This window comes from Daphnia pulex, chromosome 4 (genome assembly GCF_021134715.1).
Source record: "Daphnia pulex isolate KAP4 chromosome 4, ASM2113471v1".
Lineage (NCBI taxonomy): Eukaryota > Metazoa > Arthropoda > Branchiopoda > Diplostraca > Daphniidae > Daphnia > Daphnia pulex.
Window position 1 is genome coordinate 4,118,957 of NC_060020.1, and position 25,304 is coordinate 4,144,260.

At 40.7% G+C, this 25,304-nt stretch overlaps 5 protein-coding genes across 10 annotated transcripts; 4 read left to right on the forward strand and 1 right to left on the reverse strand.

The window, feature by feature from the left end:
- The first annotated feature begins 643 nt into the window (after positions 1-643).
- On the forward strand, positions 644-4,700 carry LOC124192998 (conserved oligomeric Golgi complex subunit 3-like). Of its 2 annotated transcripts, XM_046586628.1 has the most exons (17): positions 646-874; positions 946-1,071; positions 1,133-1,528; positions 1,592-1,739; positions 1,802-1,907; positions 1,994-2,212; positions 2,295-2,434; positions 2,515-2,675; positions 2,768-2,870; positions 3,217-3,329; positions 3,400-3,519; positions 3,591-3,660; positions 3,734-3,841; positions 3,907-4,010; positions 4,074-4,261; positions 4,334-4,507; positions 4,574-4,700. In XM_046586628.1, the coding sequence occupies exons 1-17, from the start codon at positions 731-733 to the stop codon at positions 4,623-4,625; spliced, it is 2,472 nt and encodes an 823-aa protein (XP_046442584.1). In that variant the 5' UTR covers positions 646-730; the 3' UTR covers positions 4,626-4,700. The 2 variants fall into 2 exon arrangements, with proteins under 2 accessions (XP_046442585.1, XP_046442584.1); XM_046586629.1 differs by lacking the exon at positions 3,734-3,841 and having other exon boundaries at positions 644-874.
- Positions 4,701-4,706: 6 nt separating this feature from the next.
- On the reverse strand, positions 4,707-9,927 carry LOC124192996 (ribonuclease 3-like). Its single transcript, XM_046586617.1, has 9 exons — positions 9,586-9,927; positions 8,548-9,521; positions 8,212-8,478; positions 7,857-8,145; positions 7,365-7,762; positions 7,020-7,292; positions 6,687-6,951; positions 5,430-6,523; positions 4,707-5,312 (listed from the first exon to the last, which is right to left on the reverse strand). The coding sequence occupies exons 2-9, from the start codon at positions 9,519-9,521 to the stop codon at positions 4,886-4,888; spliced, it is 3,987 nt and encodes a 1,328-aa protein (XP_046442573.1). The 5' UTR covers positions 9,586-9,927; the 3' UTR covers positions 4,707-4,885.
- A 1,772-nt stretch (positions 9,928-11,699) lies between these two features.
- LOC124193011 (drebrin-like protein B) lies at positions 11,700-14,740 on the forward strand. 2 transcript variants are annotated; one of them, XM_046586643.1, is made up of 8 exons: positions 11,700-12,025; positions 12,292-12,471; positions 12,583-12,695; positions 12,783-12,998; positions 13,067-13,231; positions 13,304-14,138; positions 14,204-14,269; positions 14,332-14,740. In XM_046586643.1, exons 2-8 carry the CDS (start codon positions 12,333-12,335, stop codon positions 14,403-14,405), a joined length of 1,608 nt encoding a protein of 535 aa, XP_046442599.1. In that variant the 5' UTR covers positions 11,700-12,025; positions 12,292-12,332; the 3' UTR covers positions 14,406-14,740. The 2 variants fall into 2 exon arrangements, with proteins under 2 accessions (XP_046442599.1, XP_046442600.1); XM_046586644.1 differs by having other exon boundaries at positions 11,800-12,160.
- Positions 14,741-15,010: 270 nt separating this feature from the next.
- Positions 15,011-21,484, forward strand: LOC124193009. 3 transcript variants are annotated; one of them, XM_046586638.1, is made up of 14 exons: positions 15,011-16,010; positions 16,075-17,256; positions 17,328-17,710; positions 17,786-17,851; positions 17,931-18,206; positions 18,270-18,541; positions 18,619-18,792; positions 18,863-19,003; positions 19,064-19,296; positions 19,367-19,927; positions 19,993-20,384; positions 20,464-20,784; positions 20,854-21,045; positions 21,153-21,484. In XM_046586638.1, the coding sequence occupies exons 1-14, from the start codon at positions 15,151-15,153 to the stop codon at positions 21,179-21,181; spliced, it is 5,082 nt and encodes a 1,693-aa protein (XP_046442594.1). In that variant the 5' UTR covers positions 15,011-15,150; the 3' UTR covers positions 21,182-21,484. The 3 variants fall into 3 exon arrangements, with proteins under 3 accessions (XP_046442594.1, XP_046442593.1, XP_046442595.1); XM_046586637.1 differs by having other exon boundaries at positions 17,328-17,851; XM_046586639.1 differs by having other exon boundaries at positions 16,075-17,175; positions 17,328-17,851.
- A 214-nt stretch (positions 21,485-21,698) lies between these two features.
- On the forward strand, positions 21,699-25,096 carry LOC124193010 (stress-70 protein, mitochondrial-like). 2 transcript variants are annotated; one of them, XM_046586640.1, is made up of 6 exons: positions 21,699-21,931; positions 21,997-22,183; positions 22,295-22,418; positions 22,521-22,719; positions 22,784-23,375; positions 23,445-25,096. In XM_046586640.1, the coding sequence occupies exons 1-6, from the start codon at positions 21,881-21,883 to the stop codon at positions 24,299-24,301; spliced, it is 2,010 nt and encodes a 669-aa protein (XP_046442596.1). In that variant the 5' UTR covers positions 21,699-21,880; the 3' UTR covers positions 24,302-25,096. The 2 variants fall into 2 exon arrangements, with proteins under 2 accessions (XP_046442596.1, XP_046442597.1); XM_046586641.1 differs by having other exon boundaries at positions 21,758-21,931; positions 22,000-22,183.
- Positions 25,097-25,304: the final 208 nt, after the last annotated feature.

Here is a 25,304-nt window from a genome sequence, read left to right on the forward strand (position 1 = left end):
GTTTTCGGTACCCAAGGCAAAGGAGATTGTATTCAAACTGTTCGTCCCTGTACATACTCCCTGAGCTCAGCGGATGTTACCGGAATCGAAAGATCTATGAATAGATTGAAGACAGGAAGCGAAACTTCCAAGGGGAAATCTTCTTCCTTTTTTTTCCCCCTCTCCATTGAAAATAAATAATAATAAAAAATAGAAACTGCTGCAAAGATGAAAAAGGCACTTGCCGTGACCGTCTAAAAATGGATACTTACTTTTAATTTAGGTGTCATTGAATTCGGTTTCGCGGACAACCATTCATCGCTCTGATAATTTTACGGGGAAGCTTCCGGGGACGACAAATTGACAATTTTTTTTTTTTATTTTTAAATCTTGTTAACGATGTACACGGCAATAAAAAAGTGTAGTAAACAAAAAAGATGATCTGGCGTCCGGCACAAGCGCCTTGGCGTGCGAACAAAGCGGATGTTTTCGTCCTTTCGACGCATCTTATTATTGCTTTTTGTTTCAATGCAATGCAGTAAGACAAGGAATGAAGAAAGAGAAATGAGAAGGATTCTCTTACGCGTAACCAGAACCGCAATTTCCGACTCCACAAGTCACAAGAACCCACAACATTTTCAGCACCGGCATGTCTCTGCGCCCATGACGTTTACGAACGCACCCTACCGGCTCTTGTTGACGTCTGCAAAAATTTTGACACGAGAACAAAAAATAAACTTCACGAATCACAATGGAGACGGAAGAACGCGAAGTTTGGGAAAATCTGGCAGAATGGGACAATTTGGAAAATCCATTGGCACCACTTACAGAAGAGCAGCAGAAAACGATTATCGAATTGGCGGCCTTGTGCGATCATAAGCTAACCGCCCAAGATGTAAGTCTTTTACAATTTCCCCATGCCGTTTTATTCAACGTATTTCATGTCACCAATGTATCATAACACAGGAAATAACAGAGACGAAAGCCCCTACCCCTCTATATGTTAAAGATAAGAAACATAGTGACACTACGATTCTGGATAGCTTTGCCTCTTTGAAGAGCGGTGAAAAGACTATTGATTCATCACAACAGGTTATTAGTTAATGAAGTTGTCGTAGCTAAGTTCTGTGGTTAATGTTAGTTTTACTTTCAGTTTTACCAATGGTACTCTGAACTGGAGTGGGAAATGCTGCAGGAGGAAGATGCAGAGTATCGAGCTTACTTAGCCCAGTTGGAGAAACATCAAGGAGATTGTCAAGAATTATTGAGTCAAGTGACAGGAACACTAGACAAACTGTCCAAACTCAACAGTCAGTATGGCTTTGTCTCAAATAAAACCACCTCCTTGCATGAAGCATGTGAGCAAATGCTAATAGACCAGACCAAGCTGTCAAACCTGGCTGACGAGTTGGAGAATAAAGTTTCATACTTCCTTGAGTATGAAAAAATACAATCCCAACTTAGCTCACCTACTCTGTCCGTTCATGGGGAACTTTTTCGCAACATTTTGGATCGCCTTGATAAATGCATCGACTACATGCAATCTCACGTAAGCAACATCCGATCGCGGTGTCATTTCTTCGCCATTTATACTCAATCACGTTTTCTACAGCCTCAATACAGGGAATCGTCGACTTACGTAACCAAATACAGGGTTTGCCTTAACACTGCTTTGTCATCTGTACGAGGTTGGGTTCTGCAAGCCCTGGAGCAGTGTGTGCAACAAGCAAAAAAGTCGGACGGCAGTACTCCAACAACAGGTATAAAGTACCAAGCTGACCCCCTTAACCGTTCCTGACTTGCTCGTCTTTCTCGAATGCAGGTGAAAGTTACGCATTTACTTTGTTGTACGGTAAATTCCGACTACATGCCGATAAGATGAAACAGCTTATGACCGATATCGAACAGCGCCATGAAAAAGGACCTGAGTAGGTTTCGCATACATATTTCATTCCAGAAACTTGAGAACAGGCATTCTGGAGCATCCATTTTCTTTCTTCTTTCTTTGATAAAGATACGAGCAATTGTTAAGTGATTGTCATGCGGCGTACTTCAACCAGCGCTTGTTGTTGTTGCGACCCAGCGTCGTGGCCTCTCTAACGGACCTTTCAACCACCTACCTGCGCGACCACTGCGCCCTAACTCGCTGTTCATGCACGTTTCTCTTGCGTATATGCCATGACGAATGGCAACTTTATCACCAGTTTTTCGGCCTACAATCCCCATTACTTGAGTAAGCACCGTTCCGCTACGAGTTGATTGAAGCGTGAACGTTTCCTTTTCTTTTTATTAATTGATTTTCACTCATTCTCTAGTGATTATATGGACCAGCTGTGTGCACTGTTGTACGACCTCCTCCGCCCGCACATTATTCATTCTAATCACTTGGAAACTTTGGCTGAGCTTTGTTTTATTCTTCGCGTGGAAATGATTGACGAACACATCAACAACAACCGTAAATGATGTCATGGCACCCTTATGGCACTAAACCGGTTTTTCATTCATTTATTTTTTTCTTTCTTTCAACTTTTCTAGCCGAACAACTCGCTGCGTTTCACCGCACCGTTTTGCAACTCCTTTCTGATGTGCAAGAGAGGTTGGTTTATCGGGCCCACATCTACGTTCAAAATGATATCATCGGATACAAGCCCGTTTCCGGAGATTTGGCGTACCCGGAGAAATTGGAAATGATGGAGGTAATGCATATACTAGATATCATGTGTAGCCTCGAATTCAATTCTGATATCGTTATTTTCCCATTGACATTGCCGTTTTCGGCTTTACATAGAGTATCGCGGAAGGACTGCAAAATCAGGCTTCACAAAGTCTCGGGCGCTCCGTTTCCGTCTCGTCTATCTCGTCCCAGGATACAGTTCGTTCCCACACTGGAAGTAATGCTACACGACAAATTTATTCCCAACCACGTAGTAACCCCAATGACGCGTACCGGATGATTATTGTGATTTATTTTTGCCTCACCCCTCTGGGCTTTGTATCCGCGAAACGATGCCGATGATTCAGCCCACCACCCCCATAGCTGGCCTTGGCCGATTTTTGCGACTCCCGAGTCTAGACTCTCGGGTTTCGTGTTTTCCTTTTCCCTTTTCGATTGTGGTTTCACCTTGCTCAAATGCTCACGCCTTTATGATCTCATCGACACCTCAAGATCAATTGCTTTTATTCCTAGTTTAACAGATATAAATTCTCATTATAATTTACTCTTTTTGTTCTTTTCAGATTCGCCGGCCGATTTGCACGGCATGTGGTATCCCCCTTTGAGGAGAGCCTTGTTGTGCCTATCCAAACTTTACCGCTCTGTCGATCGTTCGACATTCCAAGGTCTTTCCCAGGTAAAGTTGAAAATTTAAGTAATTCAAAAACTTCTGGATTTATTGTTACGTTTCCTGTGCATGCTAAAAGGAAGTTTTAGCGGCGGCTTGTGCGGCCTTGGCAAATGCTGCGTCCCAGATTATGACAAACAAAACCACCCTAGACGCCCATTTGTTCCACATCAAACATCTCCTAATCCTTCGTGAGCAGGTGATAACCCTGTCATATTTCCTTATTTAAAAGCGCTCGTCATGATTGATCATTCTCTTGTTGATTGTCAGATCGCTCCTTTTCAAGTCGACTTTGCTGTCAAAGAAATGAGTCTGGATTTCAGTTCTGTGAAAACTGCCGGTAAGATATTTTTACTTTGCGAAAAAGAATTAAAACAGCCATGAATTAGCACAGCTGTGTTTGTTGCCTTTAGCGTTGGGATTGTTCCAGAAGAAAGGCCGACTATTTTCGCTCTCAGCTAGCAATGCGTTGCTTGAGTTTCTTCTTGAAGGAGCCCCGCAAGTCAGGGAACATTTGAAGGGTATCATAGTTAATGTGCCTCTAATACGTTCGCCATTGATAACATTATCGGACATTTATTCGCAGATTCTAGGCGCTTGGCCGACCGCCAACTCAAGTCGACATGTGAAGCTTTTATCGATTATTGCGGCGACTTTTTGATCGGACCTATTCGTGTTTACCTTGCGAAAGTAATAGAAATTCATCTCCTTTCTTCTTTTCCTATTTCTAAATTTTGTAAATATTTTCAACAGATGACGGCTTATTTGAAAAATAATGCTGCCGACTTGTCTGGGCTAACGAAACAATCATTTGCGCAACCTGATGTTGTGCAAAATTACTCTAGCGAATCGCAAAAGTATCTCCGGACTCGTTTGCCCGTCGTTCAACGAAGCTTGCAACTTTACTTGGCCAATAGAGAAACCGAATTTATCTTGTTCAGGTATGAATTTCGATCAAATTTTCCTTGTTCGTCACACGTCAAACCTCGTGCCTTTCTTTCCTCGTGTCACAGACCTGTTAAGAATTTAATAGTCGCTAGCTATCAACAACTGCACCAAATCCTGATAACGCATTACAGCGAAGAAGAGCAAGGATTGATCGCAGCTCCTTCGCCGGAGCACATATCGATTCTACTTTCGGCTATGCTATTAAAGAGACCCGAGTCTGTGTTCACAGACATAGAGAAGTTCGACTGTCTTAAATTCGTTTCACAAATGAAAGAATTACTAATGCTTGCTTTTACTCGTTATAGGATACCGGACTCTCCAAGTCCAGCTCAAGAGCTAAAAAATGACATTTCATAGTTATCCCGAATTATTATAGAGAGAAAGCTGATTAATCCCTATATTTCCAATACATTTATGCGCGTGTTGAACGAAGATAGGTATGGTATCTAAGTGTATTAATCTGAACAGTACAATCATTAGGTTCAGCTGGGTTCTTAATTGTCAAGTTTGCAGAAACAAGAAGTTTTGACACTAAAACACAAACACTTTAAACGAAACATTAATTTTAAGCTTGGTTAGAATTGACTTAAATCGGTGAGATATCTTCGAGATTACCATTACAAAGTTTTATCCTCGATATCACTTTGTCCAGAAGAACTCAGTTCTCCACTGCTCTTCCGAGCGCGAATTTTCCGGACAACATCTAAATTATTAGATCTCCCACCAGTTTGAATACTGGAGCAGATGTTAGCAACAGTGTTTTCAGGCACAGCAGCAACAAAACTGCCGCTTCTATTACTTGTGTTGCTGGCACTATTGCTTGTGCTGTTGCTTCGGCTCCTACTTGGACTTGGACTGTAACTTCTCCTTCTCCTTGAACTGTAACTTCCATTTCTCCTTGGACTGTAACTTCCATTTCTCCTTGAACTGCGACTACGACTTCTCACAGGACTGCGGCTTCGGGTTCTCCTAGGACTGCGACTACGGCTTCTTGAACTGCTGCTTCGGCTCCTTCGATTGCTTCGACTCCTTGAATCTTTGGAACTACGGGAATAATAATTTACTATTAGAACAATAGCTACAAAACATTGGCTGATTCGTCTCAGTTGTTTTCATCGATCACTCAAACAATTTTTAAATACTAAAAAATATTAGACTTACTGCATTGTATCTCGTTTGCTGGAACTCGATCTACGTAGATACCAATCGGGATGATAAGTATCACTTGAAGTCGATGCACCACCTTCTTTCTCTTCAAATTTAATTGCTCCGTTCCCTTCAACATGAGGATACCCAGAGCCCGTTTTTCGATTTGGCATAGTAACACTAGTGTTGGCAATCACTTTTTTCTGGTGATTCAATTGCGGAAAGAGATCTTTAGACTTTTCTAAGGCTTCTTTAGCTGCGTTCATTTCAGCTTGTTGAATGCTATGCCCAGAAGCACTGGCTAAACGAATTCCACGAAAATAAACAGCAACAGAATAAACGCGCGTATTGGTTGGGCCTTTGCACTCGATCACTTTGTACACGGGAATATCCGGTTCTCCGCCATCCATTGTACGTAACGTAAGGCAGCATTGTTGAAGCTTGGATTTGGGATCATTCCAGTCTTGATGAAGGATAAAGTCTTGCAGGCGAGGAAAGAAACACACCTGGCAAAATGTTTGACAGTCTTCCAATCCTTTATCGACGTACAGTGCACCTAAAAAGGCTTCTAGAAGATCAGCTCTGTCTTTTGTCTTCAATTCCGCTTTAGGGCTCGAATAAAGGGCGTAATTGGTCATTCCTAAATCATCACACACAACTGCCTGGGTCCGGTTGTTGACGAGGGAACTTCGCAGCAAAGACAAATGCCCCTCGTGATGCTCCGGAAAGAATTTGTATAGATACTCGGATGCTATCAGCTGAAGAACTGTGTCACCAAGAAACTCCAAACGCTGATTAGATCCCAAAGTTAAATTATTAAAACCAATACTGCGGTCAGTGAAAGCTCGGGCAAGAAGTCGAATATGGGTAAACTTGATTCCAATCGACTCTTCAAATTCAACCATCTTTTGCAAAAGAGGAAAAGATGCGATCCATTTACGATCACCGCCCAATTCTTGTTCTTGCAATGGATGGGGTGGATAATTGACCCACACGTCCAAAAGGTCTTTTTCGTTCATAAAGAGTGTGTTGGAAAAAACCCCATCAGCCACATTTATTCCACCATCCAAGAAGAGTGCTCCCATCAGTGCTTCAAAACAGTTGGCCATCTGTTCAATCAAGAAATAAAGACACTAATTAGTATGCCGATGTGAGAAATAAAAACCAAAAAAAGGGAGGGATGAGGAAAAAAATAAATATTTTAAGACACCATGTGTCTCCGATCTCGACAAAAATATCCAGTAAATAAATTCCACTGCGTGATTTCCATACCGCATGTCGCAATTCCAGGTCGTGGCACAGATCCGATCCATGAGCGTATAACATAAACTGGTCAAGTTGAAGGTTTTTGGCTAATTGGGCAAGATGTTGATTCTGGACAATTGCAGCTCGGTAGGTTGCCAAACCACCCTCCTCCAAATCAGGAAACATGTGATACAGATGGATGGAAGCCAAAAACTCAACTACAGCATCACCCAAGAATTCCAGTCGCTCATTGTGAGTGATACTAGATTCTGTCTCCTGCTTCTTGCCAAGGCTGTTAACGAAATCAAATTTAGTTACAGAGATGAATGGAAAGCATTTAAAACTGTTAACATCTCATACCGGGACATGATGTTGATTAATGTGTTGATTCCTCGTTTTCGTGTGTTCATGTAGTGAATGCGTCTATCACCATATTCCGGCTGACGTATTCCACAATTGGTTAAAGAGTTGCGGGCATGGTCCGGGTTAGTTCCAAAATTTTCACGATACGAAGGATGGGTAAGAGCCAATTGAAGCAAATATCGATTCTTGAAACGATATTTGATCCTGTCTTCCAGAACATCGAGTGACTTGTGGAAGCGTAAGTGCGTAATCAGCACTGGGAGTAACATTCTAAAGGAATAGGTAAAAAATAAAAATACATATAAATAAAGAGTTAAAAAGTAAGTGGAGAATTTGTTCTACCCGTGTTGGACGACATCACACATAATTCCGGTTCGGTAAAATCCTTCACTAGAAACAGCGACCGTTACATCGCGCTTCATATTATTCTGGAGTCGCATTTCCTGGAGTCTGTTCTCCTTTGCCTCTAATTTGCGCTTGTCTTCAAATGACGGCTTCGGCATATTGGCTAGCAGGTGGCGAAATTTAACGTAGTCTCGCCATGCTTTTTGATACTCGGGATTGCCTGCGTAGCTGAGTTGAGGTGGCCTTATGCCAAAATGGACAATCTCCGGGTAGCTGATGACATCCATCCGGAGTTGGTCGCGATCAAGCTGGTCAACCCTGAGGGAACACGGCTTGGAACCTGGCTTCGTGACAATCATTCCTTTTGTAAAATCAGCCATATTCTGCCAATCATGCTAGAAACCGTAAAAAATAGGAAACAGTTAGAACATTTATTTCAACCAATGTAAAAATGTCAACACACAAAACTAGGGCAGTATAAAACCGTACCTGGGGTAGTTTAAGTTGATAACCCAATTCTGTTTCGTCAATCACTGGAACGTTCTGTTGGATTAGATACTGTAGCACTTGGTTCATCGACAACATCTCTTTGCCGTGGTCAGGTAAGTCTCTCACAAAACGCGGTAGGATATGAAATTGCGGACAACCGTTCGTATCTCCAGCTGCATGGAGGTTAAAGTCGACCAACTCAAGTAACTCGTGGAATAGATAGTGACTAAACAATTCAAGTTCTTGAATTGTAAAGTTATCGGGAACTTTTTCTTCAATGTAGACGATTCTATACCGAAAATTAAATATTACCATGATGTCTGTTGGATCGAAATGAAAAATATGGGACACTTACGTATATTCAATGTTGAATCGAATGACTTTGCAGGTAGGCACTTTATCTAGTGGGTAGTGAGACAAAAGCGAGAAACCTTCAAAAATGAACTCGTGTCCATCATGATGAATAACGGTCGGTCTCTTTAAGAGAAAATTTGTCGGTGGGGAAATGGTCACTCGGTAGTGATGCAAAATGTCACCGTTGTTAGAATTCCGGTCACATATCATAGACGATTTTTCTCCTGCGTAGATACCATGTCGAATACCAGTCCGACGTGCTTTGAAACTACAGAGAAACAAGATTTTTATTTTATTATGAAAATAAATAGAAATAAAATGGAAATGTTTTCTTTACCTGCAGCGGCACAAAGGACCGTCATTCATTTCTCCTGGATCATTGAACCACAGTTCAGGGTGAAGTCTTGACGGATGTTGTTTCTTTCGTTCCAGTTCTTGAAGAACTAGATCAACTTCGTCTTCCTCCTCTGAAGAAGAATCAGAAGTACTTGAATCGGACTCGCAAGTCTTTTTGGATTTATCCTTGCAAGAACCGCCACACTGCGTACTGTGTCTCCTTGTTTTACGGGGAGGGTAATCAAATTTGGGCTGCATTGTACGAGCTTTGTCGCCACGCTCTAGCAGCTTAATGCGAAATTGATCAATAGTAGCTTTCAATTTGTCGGTGCCACGCATCAATTTAGGATTGTCCAGATCCCGAGCATAGAACAGATCTGCAGGCGCACAACGAGTCCATGTTTTCTTCTCATTTTCAATAATTTCTTCAGGAGTTAGGCTAGAATATTCGTCCGGTGGGGTGATAGGTTCATCCTCATGAGCAGAATGTTGATGTGACTTCTTATACTCTGTTCTTGTAGAAGATGAAGAACTGGAGTGAGGCTTTTGGCTTGATTTAATAGGTAAAGGTCTTTTCGATGTGGAATTATGACTTGAATATGATCCTGAAACTTTATTAGTTTGTGGGTGAGTGTTACTTGTGGGCATAGAACTGCAAGCTGATGGACGTTGCTGGGCTGAGAGATACGGGGCAGCCTGGGGATACTGATTCAATGGAGGATAGTTTGGCACAAAAGAATGGGAAATTGCTGGTGGGTAACTTGTTTGTTGTGCATGTGGGCCAATTGCAAATGGTTGTGGTGGTGGTGGTGGGTATATCCCATAAGGTATAGGGGGTGGAAAATTCATTTCATGGAATGGGGGAGGAGGAAAACTATATTGCATTGCATGAGGGAAATTGTTGGGCTGAGGCTGAGCATATTGGTATCCATAATACAATGGAAACGGTGGTTGCTGGTTATTGTGACCATCCATCTATAAGAAGAAAGAAGGGCATTCAAAATCAAATAAAAAATAACATTGATTGCTGAAAACTCACATTAAAAATCTTTTTGTTTTGTTGGTCAAACAACAATGAGACTGTCACGTTTGTTGGGTCTGACAACCCCTGACAACCTTTACAAAGTAAAAGCTGGATGTAAGTTAGCGAGAATTTCTACAGGCTTCATTTCTAAAACATCGACGTATTATTAATAGGATTAATAGGAGAATCGAAACAAATTGCTGATTCTGTTGGACTTCTTGAATTCTAGCTTTTGTACCGTTAGCTTGTATACCGAGTTAAGTTAATACTAGGTGACACACGTTGAAAGAAAAAAAAACATTCAAGAAATGTGTTTCACAAATTTAGAAAATGAGGCCGGTTAACTTACTCCAAATTCCGCCTCGACTTTCGCTGAGATACAATTAAAGGCCCTAACACTGATCCACAACTCCTAAGAGTACAGACATACAGCGCTCCTTGTGGTGTGTCTGAATACTACAGTGAGGCTGTGTGAGCTAAATTGAAAGAAAGAGTGAAAGACCCATCAACAATCGAGCGTGAGGCTATTCTTTTTAATACTATTTTAAATCCTAAGAAAACTCAAAGGTCAGTTATGTTACGCTCGTTTATTTAAAAAAAAGGTTGCGCCATAGTACCAAATTTCCTCACAAGCAAATTGCACTTATTTGTCGTTGGTCGTTTAATTAAGATTAAGATTACCTATAACGCTCCAGAACATATAGTAGTCGTAATTACACTTGTTTTTTTTTAGGGGAATCCCTTGATAATTCGATATGTTATTGCCTTATTGGTCATCAGTGCGCTCATGTGCGTTTGCAACTGATCGCTGATATACAGTAACTATATTATATTTCTTCATCATATTGATTATTGGAATTCTCTGTCGCGAGTGTCTCTTGTAGTTTCATCAACTGGATGATCAAATTTCACATGCTCTGCTCAGACGGAAGCGGACGGAAGCATTATCTAAAATCGTCATTTCCCTTTGATCCAATAGACATCGATCCAATAGGAACCATGCGTTTCGATTATATTGACTGAATGTATTGTCCTTTGCTCTCGTCGATCTCCCAATCGATGATGCTGTATCATTCATGTATTGTTTAGACTCAATGTATGTAGAATGGATAGTATTGGGGACACACTCTCCTCCAAACTATTGGTATTGTACGAACTTGCCGCACGCCATCGATTTTGCAAACCCAAGATCAAAAGTTGAGGGTGATGAAGCAAAATAAGGCCAGCTCTTCTCGGTCCTTATCCGACCACACTGAGTTGTATTGATTGCTTGGGAGAAGGCAAGTATCTTTTTTTTCTAGAAACGTCCAACTTTTTAAGCAAACAAGGATTTGTGTAAAGTTGCTAAGGACGACGTTCACAGCAAGATAAGGGAAATATGGCGTCGGAATCGACCTCTCCTTGCAAAGAAACCATTTTGATTTTTTTGTTACCAAACTTCTCATTTGAGTCATTTCTATCTAGAGCAATTAGCTTAATGGTATACCTCATTAATTACCTACAATTAATTTCTAGACACTAATCTTCTTGTGATGCAAACTGGGAAATTGCTAATATCTCACGTTAACATCGCCATTTTCCAGGAAATCTACTGAGATGCATGTAAACCATATCAAATCATTTTAAAAGGATGGTGGCGACTGGTGGCCACTTTATCACATTTGAAAGAAGAATTCTTTATTTTTTATCTTCCCCTAGGGTGAGTCGTGTTCAAACAATTATTCCAACAGTGTTCTCCCATTCATTGTGAGTACAGTGACAGGAATAATGTCCCTCGAGCGATATACCATGAAGATAAGCGAAGCTAGTATTCGGAAAACGTATATACTTAATATCTGCATTGTCACATAACTGTGAAATATTGTCGGTCAACTCTTTTAAATTTTAAGTAGTTTACTGAAATCAATCTTAATATTTTTTCGTTCAACAACTTGATTATGCAGTGAATAAAGCCTTACTACGCTCCACTAATCCTGTTGGAATAGCGTGAGATATTTTGCTGAGAGATGAATTTGGTGAAGCGGTGCAAATTTTTTGAAAAAGCTTTTAGAATAAACCCCCAAAATTCCGTTCGTCTTTCTCCTTTAATGCTCTAAGGAATAAGTGAACTTGATTGTTGAATAGATGCGCGCGCGCTGCTGTGTTGTGCAACTAGAATTTCCAGCTTCTTTTTCGCATGACAGATTATTTCCATGAATTCTGAAACTGAAAATGCCCCGCTCCCGCTCCGCTCTGCCCGCCCCAGTCACAGTCCGTCAGGCCACTAAGCCAGATGAGAAGAGAGTTCGCCGTCTCCTCTGAAAATCCACTCGCATAAACGTCAAAGCAATTACAAAGGAGAAGGAAGGTTGCTGTGATTTCTTCAGCAGGTGACAATTAGCCAACAATTTGTGATAGTTATATTTCGTTGGGAAGCCACTACGTTTCTGCTGGATTTGACGTCTTTGAGGAAAATGTGAGTGGAATATTTCTGTTATCTCGTTCAGAACACGTCATTATGCTATCGTCACGATATTGAGATTAGTTCGAGGTTTTATGGTGATGCATTAAGGCCGGCTCTTTCTTCTTTAATCGAGTGAAACATTCCTTTGTAAGTTAGCAGCTTGGGCGGCTACCAAAATATTATTCCTCGTAGAATTTTAATTTCACAACATTTTTTCTTATTAGAGTTGTAAAATGGAGTTTTATAACTTATTGTTTTGATTTTTTTGTACATTTCAGTGTTGTTCTAAGTGAAACACAACAAATAAATCTGCTTGGAAATGGCACTTAACCTAGTCAAGTATCAGGATGAAATGCTTAAAGCCTGGAAAGAAGTTGTTGACGATAAGAATCCAACAGATTGGGCATTATTTACCTACGAAGGACAGTCTTATGACCTGAAACTTGTTGGAAAAGGAGGTAATGTGCAGTTATGATCACCATTTATTATTTTTCTATGCATAGAATTAACATGTTTGAATCCTATTGGAACTTTAATCAGCATACTTATAATTATAATAATTTATTTAGATGGTGGTATCACAGAACTGGCAGAAGACTTGAACAGCTGTAAAATAATGTATGCATTCTGCAGGGTGAAAGACCCAAAAACAAGTCTTCCCAAATATGTCCTCATCAACTGGGTATTTCTTGTTTATACTTGTCTTTTCACTATAACTCCATTTTGCCATTGTTTAACTATCTCGGTTTTTTTTTTTTGTATTTTTTAGCAAGGTGAGAGTGCTCCTGGTATCCGTAAAGGAACTTGCACCAATCATTTAGGACCCATTCAAAAGTTCTTTAAAGGAATTCACATCACGGTAAATGCGCGAACTGAAGACGAGGTTGATGAAGAAGCAATCGTAGACAAAGTGGCCAAATCTACAGGGTCGATTTATAATTTTAGTCGTTTGGATTCCAGAGAGGATGAACCAACTGGCCCTGTGGTATGTCAAGATTATAATTAAATATTTTTTTAGTTGATGAATGACATTTTTTCATTACAAATATTCAGGGAACTATTTACAAAAGAGTAAATCCCACACAAGAGATAGATGCAAAAGCTCGTGATAGCTTTTGGGCACAGGAAGAAGAAGAAGAGAAAAAACGCCAATTGGAGGAACAGCGACGAAAAGAGGAAGAGTCTAAGCGTCGTGAAGAAGAATTAAAGAAAAGAGAAGTATGTCACACATTAGACGTCTTTTTTTGCATACTCGAAGACAAATTTGATTTAAATATTTCTGCAATCCAGATGGAAGGTAGTCGTGCTCGAGAGAATCAGGTGTTAGCTCGAATGCGAAGTATTTCCGAGCTACGACAGGCGGAAGAAAAAGCCAGTATTTCCTCAGAGGAGGCTGAAAAAGCTAAATGGGCCAAACAGAAACAAGATGACGATAAAGATGATGAAGAAAGACGAATGCGTAGTGAAATTCTACGCCGACAGAGAAATAACGAGGCTCAGTCTCTGATTAAACAGCGCAGCATTGACGCAAAAGCTATCTTTGAACAAAATACTTCTGCTGGTCAGCTTTCAATATCAAGAAGAAGCAGCAGTTCCAATGTGTCATCCCCAAGCCCAACCCCGAGTGCTCCGAACAAAGTTGGTGCTAAATGGCCACCATCCCCTAATTCTGTATCTCCGTCTCCTGTTTCCCCATCACCCGCCTCTCCTACCCCTAATGTTGTCCGCCAAACTTCGATTCAAACTAACTTTTATGCTAATAATTCCTCGAATGGCCATTCTTCTTCCATATCGTCACCACCGCCACCAATGAAGAACGAATGGATCTTTGAAACGCCTACACCAGCCGTTATTGTCCCACCAGCACCCGAATTTGCCGATGCTCCCCCTGAATTACCCTCATCACCTCCGCCCACTGAGCAGCTCGAAACGGCCCCTATTTCACCTATTGCAGCTATGCTTGACGATGCCAATCAAGATTACGAAGATGTTAATGACGAAGAAGAACAAGAATGGGAATCGCCTCCTCAAGAGATTGTGAAACAAGTTCAGGCAGATAATTTCATTGATAATGAAGTCAATGGTTTCGGTATAAGAGCCCGGGCCCTTTACGATTATCAAGCAGGTAATATCATTGTAAAGTACGTGCTCTTTAGGAATGTATAATGATTTAATATTTGTAACTGATAGGTGAGCCTGGAGAAATATCTTTTGACCCTGGAGATATTATAACCAATATTGATCAAATTGATGAAGGTAAGCATTACTGGATTTCATTTAAACGTTTCTCCAGTTAATTAATTTTTCTTGTGTTGTAGGTTGGTGGCAAGGAGTTGGTCCGGACGGGACCTATGGTCTTTTTCCAGCTAATTATGTAGAATTGATTGAATGAAAAAACTTGGGAGCATGTCAATATTTTTTGTTGATTTCGATCCCCCGAATTTTCCTTCACTTGGGACAGCACAAAAAAAAAATCTATATCCTTTAAAACTGAAACATTCTCTATCCATCCTACTATGGTTAACACGCACAGACATTTCCGCGCTGACTAACTTAGCGAACCCTAATCGTCCTTTTTTTTCTTGAATTTTTACTTGCTTTTTAAAATGTTTACTTACACAAAAAGCTCAACTACTTACGAATGCCTGGATCTTCCGACTTTCCACCTATTTCATCCATTATTAAAACGAGCAAACTGTGCAATACAAGGTACTTACATGAAGTTAATATAGTTGTTTAATTTATTTATTTTTACGAATTTCTTTTTATCACAAAGATTTCTTTTTATCTCAAAGATCGATTTTATTTGTGCTTTACCTCCCCCTACCCGTATAAGTTTCAGGAGTTTTACTCGCGGATTAACTATTTACTTACCCTCTCCCCCACGTAGACCTATTTGGGTTGGACAACAAACTCGCAACAGGTCCCCATTTTATGAGTTTGAACAAAAAAAAACCCAAAAAAACGTGCCAGTAGGGGGCGAAAACGTTGCGGACAAAGGGGTATAGCAGCCGACAAAATGGCGATTTTCTTATGGTCTCCGAGCGCCTTTTGCGAGTTTTAGTTATGCTCTTCTAGTTGTGTGTTTATGAGGCGTCATGAATAGCCACGTATAAACATTTATTAGTGTTTTAAAAATGGAGTCATCAGCCTCTAACAGCTATCGGCGTCCCGATTCCCGTGCCAGCTTAAATTCAAATAATGAAACTCTTTTGACAAATGAATTTCCTGGATGGGGGGAAATGCCAGATGAAGTGGTCGAACGCTTTGAATCCTCACTACCAATGGTTCATATTGACTTGAGTGCGATTCCCGAGAAATTCCACGCAAAGGCGAAAGAACAAGTACTTGGCAACTGCTATGTGAAAATTCGTGACCTAGCAATCCTAGTAAATAGTAGTAAAGACACTAATGAGCGCAAGGCTGTGAAGCGTCCAAGGGATGACAGCTTATCAAGAAACAACGAAAGATTTACAACTGCAAGAATTTCAACTCAAGGACAACATTGGAAATTACCAAAAAAGAAATCCAAGGCATTAAAAACCCCCGAAAGTTATAATGTTAGGAATGTTAGTGAAACAAGGCTTGTTGTTCAAAAAAAATTAATTCAATATGAGTTGCCACAATGCACTCCACTTCGCCCTGATGTGGAGTACGAGGAGACTGACACAGATCCTATTGCTGGACCTTCTCATATCTACCACAACCATTATGTTACCAGCAGTGTTCCAACAGTCTTTCCAAGGAAGAACCACCCAATTCTACAGAATGTTTCAAAAGTTCATGGTGAATCAGTCATGCAACCTGAGTTGAATACCAAATCCAAGAGTGTTAAGCATTCCAAACGGTGTGTGAATGTTGGCACTCAGACTGAGCCTCAACCTCAACCTGCCTCAACTCAACCTCAAATCGAGTTCTTACATCGACGCATCAGTGAGCTGGAATTGATGATGGCTTCAAACCGTTCATTCCAAACTCCATCGCCACTTTCGCAAAAGTAATGCGAAAAATTTATTTTAAAACCAGTTTTTTTAAATAAAATTTTATTTCTTTGTTTTTAGAAATCAAGATGACGCTGCCTCAGCTTTATCAACCCCACCAAACTCCGACTCTGGTTCTTGTAATGGTCGCGTCGAAAAGATATCCGAGAGTTCAAGTTCCAAACGAAACACGACACCTACCAAGTCAGCATTCATAGTAGTAAATCGCTTGACTGACAGTGATTTACGTCAATATGGTGTTGGTCGTAATTCCTCGGTATCGCCCACTGAAGAAACACGACCTAAGAAAAGACGTCGTCTAAGCTCATCAGTTTCTGATTTCGAGCGACACTCTTCCAAGAAACCAGAAAAAAGGAGTGAAAAATTAAGCGAAAAGGATTTATTTGGTGAAGAGAGCGACGAAGACATGGTTCCTCATCCGAAAAAAGTATTAGAAAAGCCACAACCATTGGACATGGATGAGCTTAATTACGACTTTGATGAAGAAGAAGAGGTTGAGGAGTCGCGCCCGGCAAGTATTGACAAGCAGAAGAAAAGTAATGAAAGTAATCACCGTGACAAGTCTTCCAAAAGTGACAAAAAGGAGAAAACTTCCGAAAAAGACAGGAGGAAGGAGAAAGAGAAGAAACAGAAAGATAGCGAGAAAACGAAAGCTGGCGAGCATTCAAAATCATCGAAGAAAAAAAGTGGCAAGGAGTCAATCAGCAAATCTGGGAAGAACCCTGTGGCTGCGGGGAATGTCGCGAAATACAAAATTCCAAAGAAATCGGCTCCGCCAACAGTCGGGTTGCCGCCAGGCTTGCAACAGAACCTTGATCAATTTACGAAAGGATATACACAATCTCCAGCCCAGCAAACTGTATCTTTAGGAACGTCTGATTCTGTGCTCCGCAAGAATACGGTTGTTAAACCAAACGATCTCGCAAATGTGTCGTCAACATCAAAGAATGCTGTTAAACAGCCTGTGGCTCCCGAATCTTTTGAATTCTGTGACAAAACAGCTACCCCTATTCTTTGCAATCCTCGTGAAAGTGTTAAAGGACGAATCACCAAATCTGTAAATTTTCGCAAGGAAAATCTTGAAAGTGTTCGTACCATAAGTCCACTTTCTCCCTTTCAGCAGGCTGAGAGGGCTATTGAAGTTCCATCTGTCCGTGAGAAGTATATCCCTCTTATAATTAACGATTTGACTTATGAACCTAAATCGTCACCAAGAAAGCCCGTAGTTGGGATTAGGCCGTTGTAAGTTTATATTTAACAATAATATTAATGCAACAATTTTATTTGCCCTTTTTTTTTAAATGTGTTAACAGCCGCCCGCCTACCCGTCGGATCGGAGACGAGCGAGGAGGAAGACGGTTCGACGCTAGTTCAAGCAGTTCGTCGTCTGATTCCGCGAGCGAAATGTCCGAAAACGAATCAAGTGACAAGATCAAAACAAATGAGCATTCCGGGGAAACAATTAGCGCCTTATTTCCGCCAAACGATATCCGCTTAAGTGTTGAGAATCAATCAATTTCCAATGGCTCCTCCGTTATTCCAGAGGAGTCGAGTGGTGATCCAACTGCACAAGAAATGGAGGAAACCACAACGCATTTGTCTTCCACCGCCTCGGATGAATTATGCACACCGAGTTCGGCCGTTGAACCTGTATCCATGATAAATAATGCTGCAACAGGAGATTCCACGAAGGAAGGTAGTAGCTCCGTTGTTCCCAAAGAGAACGCACAGGCAGTCACCCCGAAAAAACTTCCTATTCCCTCACTGGCAGTTCCTCCTTCTCCTCGGCGTCAGACTCCTGAACCAATATCTCAAGTTTCTTCTACTCTGGTTAAAGGTAAGAGATTGAAACATGAGAATTCTTTATGTGTACACTGCTGAATTATTGATTGAATTCGCTACTATTTTGATTGTAGTAAAAAGCTCAATCCCGATGGAAGACGACGACTCTGAAGAAGAAGATGATGTACTCGACATCGGCCTCAACGAGAGTTTCGGTTACGAAGAAGAAGAACTGCCTCCACCCAAGCTGCCTTCCAATACGATCAATAACGCACCGGCCAAGATAGTTTTTGATCGACCATCGCCTGCTAAAATCGTGGCACCATTGAACAAAGCAAACGATCCAGCTGTGACAGTCAAGCCGCCAATCATTCAAAGGACCGTAATGGCAAATCCCCCATATCCTCAAGGTGAGTTTGAGATGTCGTATCCTGAACTTTTTCTGTAAACAATTCGAATTCGAATCTTTTCAGATGATGTAGCGAGCACCCGAGGGTTATGTTTCGATTTGGTTCGCTCAGGAGGGTGTAAATTAAGCGACACTCCCAATAAGAAGTGCGATTTCAGCCACGATTTAAACTCGGCTCTTGATTTCGTTAATTATTTGTGCAACAAGAAAGGCAGTATAACATTAGCCTATAGATTGGTATGTTGCATGACCAACATCGATTCGCCGCTGAATAAAACTTTGAGTGAACCCCTTGGAGTTAGGATAGTCGGAACCGTAATCAAAGCTATTGTGATGGTAAGATCTGCTGTTACAGCGAAATAATTTCTTATTTCACAAGTTTTTTTTTTTTTTTTTTTTTTTATATATATCAGGGAAACCGGCAGGAATATATGTCAATTGCCTTGGAAATGTTGTGTGATAAAAAGTTGCCGTTGATTCCAGAGTTCGTGGATGGAGTTATAAAACAAACACCAGTTTCTTCGGCGTCTGTGAATCACCTAGTGAGTCTTTATGAACGATGTCAATCCGTCGATTCTTATTATAAGGTAATTCCTTAATTTTTCTTTTATACATTTTTTGAAAACCAATTAACCTTCTTTTCCCGCCCCTTCAAAGATGTCACTAGTCTCATTTTACAAAGTCACGGCAGTTCTCGTTGATCATTGGGAACCACCGTTGAAAAAATGGGAATTTATTTGCAATATAGTCGAGTTAGCATCATCAAACTACCCACAATCCTTTCGGCCGTCATATGAGGTAGTTTAAAAATTGCATCTCATTATTCACTTTCTAAACCGATTTGTATTACTCTTTAAGGTGCTGTGTTTCCTATTTGGCGAAGCACATGATCAATTAAGACTTGAACGACTGTGTATTTTATTTAATGGGATTGAGCCACCTGTCATTGCGCTACTAGGACCAGAGAAACGTCATGAAATACTCAATAGGTTAAGGAACTTTGGTTTGGTGCACTGGTACGACAGATACGCGGGGATTCGCCGCCCTGTGGAGGTCGAGATGCATGCGATGCCTAATTCGATTCGACCAACGTAAATAAATAACTATTAGGTCCACTATAAATTAAAGAACTTGTTTTTATGACTATTTTTTATGTCTTAGGCAATCACAACTTATTGGGGCTCAACAATATTTGCCAAATGGAATGGCCAATCATCCTCCTCGTGGTGCTATGCAACCAGTACTTAGGGCCCCACATCCTAGCATGCCACTGGCTCATCAAATGCCTTCACTGAGGCAACCCAACTATGGATCTCAGTTTCCGCTCATGCCACCAGTAGGTTTACAACGACCTTCGGTTCCTACATTTCCATCACCAAGCTTACATCGACCGCAGCCTCCAATTGTACCAGCAGTTGGCGTACATCGTCCACAACCTCCAAATGTACCAGCAGTTGGCGTACATCGTCAACAGCCTCCAACTGTACCAGCAGTTGGCGTACATCGTCCACAACCTCCTGCGATTCCAATGGGCCACCCTATTGTAAACGTACTTCACCCACAAGCACCACCTTCGGTCCCAAATTCCATATTTGATTTAAGGGAAAAAGTAAACAGACCAGTGCCTTATGAAAACGGAAGTGGCCCAGTTCCTTCATCATCAGATTCACTTGCAGCATCAAATCCCGCATCGCCCCCAAAGGAAGTTTACCCTGATGAAACGTAAAAACTCATTTTTGATATTATTTTTTCGATTTCTATTGAACCCTTTATTTTTCTTGCTCTAGGAAAAAGACTACACCTATCATTGCACTGGAAGTCCCTAAACCCGCCCATTCACTGGATCTTAATTTGTTTGAACCGGAATCGCCGGAGGTGGAGCCTGTTTTTCTAGAGGAAAGTGAGGAAGAAAAGGAACCTCAGGAACCTCGTGTTGTGGTCGAGCTTTCTCATGCAGGAGAGGATGAACTTCTGACAGAGTTCAATAAGCAGAATTTTAAAGCCGTCACTTCTTGGTATCTTCAGCACTATACAGGGGACAGGAAATGTAGGATGCTCGCACAACTCGTGCATTTAATCAAAACAAACCCGATTTACGATAGTGAAGGCAGTAATCAAGCAATGTCACCTGGGCATATTGCCTTCAAGATATTACACACCGCGTTCGTTGATGAAGAAGGTACGGTGTCAACACGACAGCCACCTTAAAGAAATGTTATTAGTTGTTTAATATATAATTAATTCATTTCTTCTTTCAGGCAATCCTACTGTGCTCGATCCTCGGCAACGACAGGCCTTATGTGACCTGATTTTTTTCGTTTTGTATCATTTTTTGGAAATGTCCATGACTGACGACGAGGATGAAAGAATGGTTCAAGCAGAATTGGCAAAAAACTTTCTGGAACTGCTTATGGTTTTCCAAGAACTAGTGCCTTTGGAGGATTTTATAAAACATCCAGGATTACTCCAGTTTGTTGCCAAGTGCTCACTAGAAGTGTACTTGTCCAAAGAAGAAGATGAAGAAGACTTCTTAGGTGTGGTCGTACCTCACATTGAACGCGCAATAATGTTGTTAACTGGTCAGTTATTGTATCTTTATTATATTGGTTCCTAACATTTTAAATAACCCAAAATCTCGTCGATTTTAGAATTCCACAAAATTATTAAGAAAATTCCGTCATACGTGAATTTTGATCTGGTACGCCAAGATATGGATATAGCAGACCAGTTACTCCAAACACTTGGTGATTTCCATCAACGTGAAGGAGCAGATAGGTTTTCTGCTGGAATTGCTGGGTTGTATGATGATTACAATAATGCAGCCTTGTGCAATAAATCTCGTAAGTATTAAACTGTTATTACCTATTCTCCTAAGTACTTAAAATTCACGCTTATTTCATGCTCTTCGCGGAAATTTTATTATGTCTATATTTTTTTTATTTACCAGTATTCCAAGCATTGCTGCCATCCGGCTAATAGTAGGCGCGGTCATTTATCAAACTGAATATTGAATCATTCGCATCAATTTTGTTTCAGACCCGCCTGTTAAGTTCTCATCTTATAATATGGATGACTCGGTGTGTGCGAATACGACCCGGGACATTTCGATCAAATTAAAAATTGCCGTCTCTCTTTACCCTCATATTTTCAATTTTCGCTAAATCAAAAAAACGTAACTCACCGTATCAACATTCTCATTAATGACGTTCATTTTGTCAAGCCAAGATATAGTTTGTTTGTAAACACAGAATAATGAAAATACACTTTTGTGCTTTGAAATATATACATTTCTTTCACAATAACCGGAAGAAAGTGAATATAAAATTGAAGCTAATAGCTAGTTAACAATTTTTTTAGAAAGTGTTTTTTGCTATGGAAAGTTTGTAGCCTACTCGTTACACGAACAATAAAACATGGACGGAACACGGAAAGTTGTGGGCCGGGGAAACGAAAATGAACGAGCGAAAGAAAACAAGTAAATTATAATTACTGCATTTGCCTCCAGAGGGCTAGAGAGGACTAGAGTTCCATACTGTACGGATTTAGAACTACTGGCAACTCTTTCTGGAATAGTCTTTCCTTACACTCGCAGGCTCGTAAGTTCTTCAGTTATCAGTTACCACGTGTTTTGCCGGCACCTACTTCTGCTCACTCGACGAACGTTTTAACAAAAAAATGTTGCAAGCAGCCAGGTTATTAACTCGTCCCTCACAGTTTTGTGCGAAAGTAAGTGGAGTCTTAATCTAGTTCGTTTGTAACTTACAAAATTAATTCGAAATATTTCCTTATAGCAGAACTCCCGTTCCTTCTGGGAGTTGCAAAGAAGATTTAAATCTGATGGAGTTAAAGGACCAGTTATTGGTATTGATTTGGGAACAACCAATTCATGTGTTGCCATTATGGAAGGCCAGACACCTAAAGTGATTGAAAATGCAGAGGGATCTAGAACAACACCGTCAGTCATTGCCTTCACTAAAGGTTTGTTGCATCATCTGTTTGTTACATCATCTACTTACTTACATAATTCATTTGTTTTGTTCTTATAAATAACTTACTTCATTCTCTGCAATTGTTTAAAAAATAAATTAGATGGGGAACGCCTTGCTGGTATGCCTGCAAAACGCCAAGCAGTGACCAATGCTCAAAACACACTGTATGCCACCAAACGTCTGATTGGCCGTAAATTTGAAGACCCTGAAGTCAAAAAGGATATGTGAGTGTTGTTGTATTACTATGATTGTTATATATTTCATTTTTTTCTTGCTTACTTGTGCAAGGTTTTTGGTATCCCTCTGATTGTGTAATTATTAACTAGGAAAACTGTGGCGTACAAAATTGTGCGTGCTTCAAACGGAGACGCCTGGGTAGAGGCTCAAGGGAAGTTGTATTCGCCATCTCAGATCGGAGCTTTTGTTCTCACCAAGATGAAGGAAACCGCTGAGGCCTATTTGGGTACCCCGATTAAGAATGCTGTTGTTACTGTTCCTGCTTATTTCAACGATTCTCAGCGACAGGTAAATTTTCTATTGTGTACTCGGAATTCTAATAAATGTTCTAAAACCAAACATTTAAATTTAGGCCACAAAAGATGCTGGTCAAATTTCTGGCCTCAACGTTTTGCGCGTTATCAACGAGCCAACTGCAGCTGCACTTGCTTACGGAATGGACAAGTCAGAAGACAAAATCATTGCTGTGTACGATTTGGGTGGCGGAACTTTTGATATTTCCATCTTGGAAATCCAGAAAGGTGTCTTTGAAGTCAAGTCGACAAATGGTGACACCTTTTTGGGCGGAGAGGACTTCGACAATGCACTACTGAACTTCCTTATTAACGAGTTCAAACGTGACCAGGGTCTTGACATCACCAAAGATCCGATGGCAATGCAACGAGTCAAAGAGGCTGCCGAGAAAGCCAAGATTGAGCTATCGTCGTCTATGCAAACCGACATCAACTTGCCTTATTTGACTATGGATGCGTCTGGACCCAAACACATGAACTTGAAGATGTCTCGTTCAAAGCTAGAGAGCTTGGTTGGAGATTTGATTAAAAGAACCGTTGCCCCGTGCCAGAAAGCTTTGAAAGATGCCGAAGTCAACAAAAACGATATTGGAGATGTTCTTCTTGTCGGAGGCATGACTCGTATGCCTAAAGTCCAAGAAACTGTCAAAGGTAAGCTCAATTGTTCACTTTATTTTAATATAATTATACGTATTTGAATGTATCTTTTTTCTTCAAAAGAAATTTTCGGACGTGTTCCAAGTAAAGCTGTGAATCCTGATGAAGCAGTAGCAGTTGGTGCAGCTATTCAAGGTGGCGTCCTCTCTGGTGGTGTTACCGATATTCTTCTACTCGACGTCACTCCGTTGAGTTTGGGCATTGAGACATTAGGCGGAGTCTTCACCAAACTAATCCAACGTAACACAACCATTCCCACGAAAAAATCTCAAGTATTCAGCACAGCAGCCGACGGCCAGACCCAAGTGGAAATCAAGGTACACCAAGGAGAGCGCGAGATGGCAGCTGACAACAAAATCCTCGGACAGTTTTCCCTTATTGGAATCCCACCCGCTCCTCGCGGTGTCCCCCAAATTGAGGTCACATTCGACATTGATGCCAACGGTATCGTCCACGTTTCCGCCCGTGACAAGGGTACTGGTAAAGAGCAGCAGATTGTTATTCAATCCAGCGGCGGTTTGTCAAAAGATGAAATTGAGAACATGGTTCGAAATGCCGAACAGTTCGCCAAAGAAGATCAAGTCAAACGTGACCGTGTCGAGGCTGTGAATCACGCCGAAGGAATCGTTCACGATACAGAGTCTAAGATGGAAGAATTCAAAGAACAGCTTCCGGCCGAAGAATGCACAAAGCTGAAGGATCAGATCGCAACTGTCCGAGAAATGTTGGTGAACAAAGATTCTAAAACCCCTGAAGAGATCAAGAAGACAACCAACGACCTCCAGCAGGCGTCCTTGAAACTCTTCGAGATGGCTTACAAGAAAATGGCTGCAGATCGCGAAAGCAGTGGTGGAAGTAGCAGTAGCAGTGGCAGTGGCGACAGCACAGGAAGTAGTAGCGAAAAGAAGGAGGAGAAATAAATAGGTCGTGTTACAATTATTTTCAAAAGTAAAACTTATGTTACAATAAACAATTAAAACCTGTACGCGCGTTTAGAATAGACTGTCGGCGGAAAATGAACTTATTTTCGTGCGATGACTCGACATTTATGCTATTTCGTCGGCGGCCATGACCGGGTAGAAAATGCACGCAACATTTTTAAAAACGGGAAATCCAATAAATGGGGAGACGCTGTCGTTGGCCGCACGAAAATTAGTTCATTTTCTTTCGAATAGTCTACTGTCAGTACAATTTAAAAGATTTTTTCATATGGAACAGATTTTTTTTTAAACGAACTTTCGTGATATTCATTAATGTTCCGTAAACATCACTTGACATTTTTCACCTTGGAAGACATTGATCATGTTCAGTGTTCACACATGAACCATTTTGATGTTTTTTTGTGTTGAAAAAGTATCAGTGGATGGAATTTAAAGAAATTAAGTTTGATCCATTTTAAACATCTTTTTCGTTATATTGACAAGTATTCGGGTTACCGTTTGAGCGAAATTTCTCTGTATCGCTCTACGCGTTGATCGTCTAGAATTGCAAAGTTAAGATGATATTTTTCACAAGTGCTCATTCATTGTGTTGTTCTTCGTTCCCGCGGAGATTTGTTACGAACTCTTTTGTGGTCGTCAGCAAGCACTTGTGGATAATTTCAACTTCTCACAAATATATTGTAACCAATCAGTCAACTGAGTGTAGTCATAATCTGGTACCATGCCGTAGTTCCAACCAACCGTCAACCGATAAATAGACCAAATTTTTTTGTATATTTTCAAATTTATTTCAAAACGTCGTCTACTTAACCTTCCTCGATTTCTGTCTACTAATCCTGAATTCCTGATTATTTCTCTTAGTTGGATAAATTAGTCAAGTCTAGGAATGAGATACAGAATCCAAAGTCAGGAAGCGAAAAGCATTTAAAATGCATCCGTATCCTTCTGAAATGGGCCAGACATGTCCTACTGATTAACGATT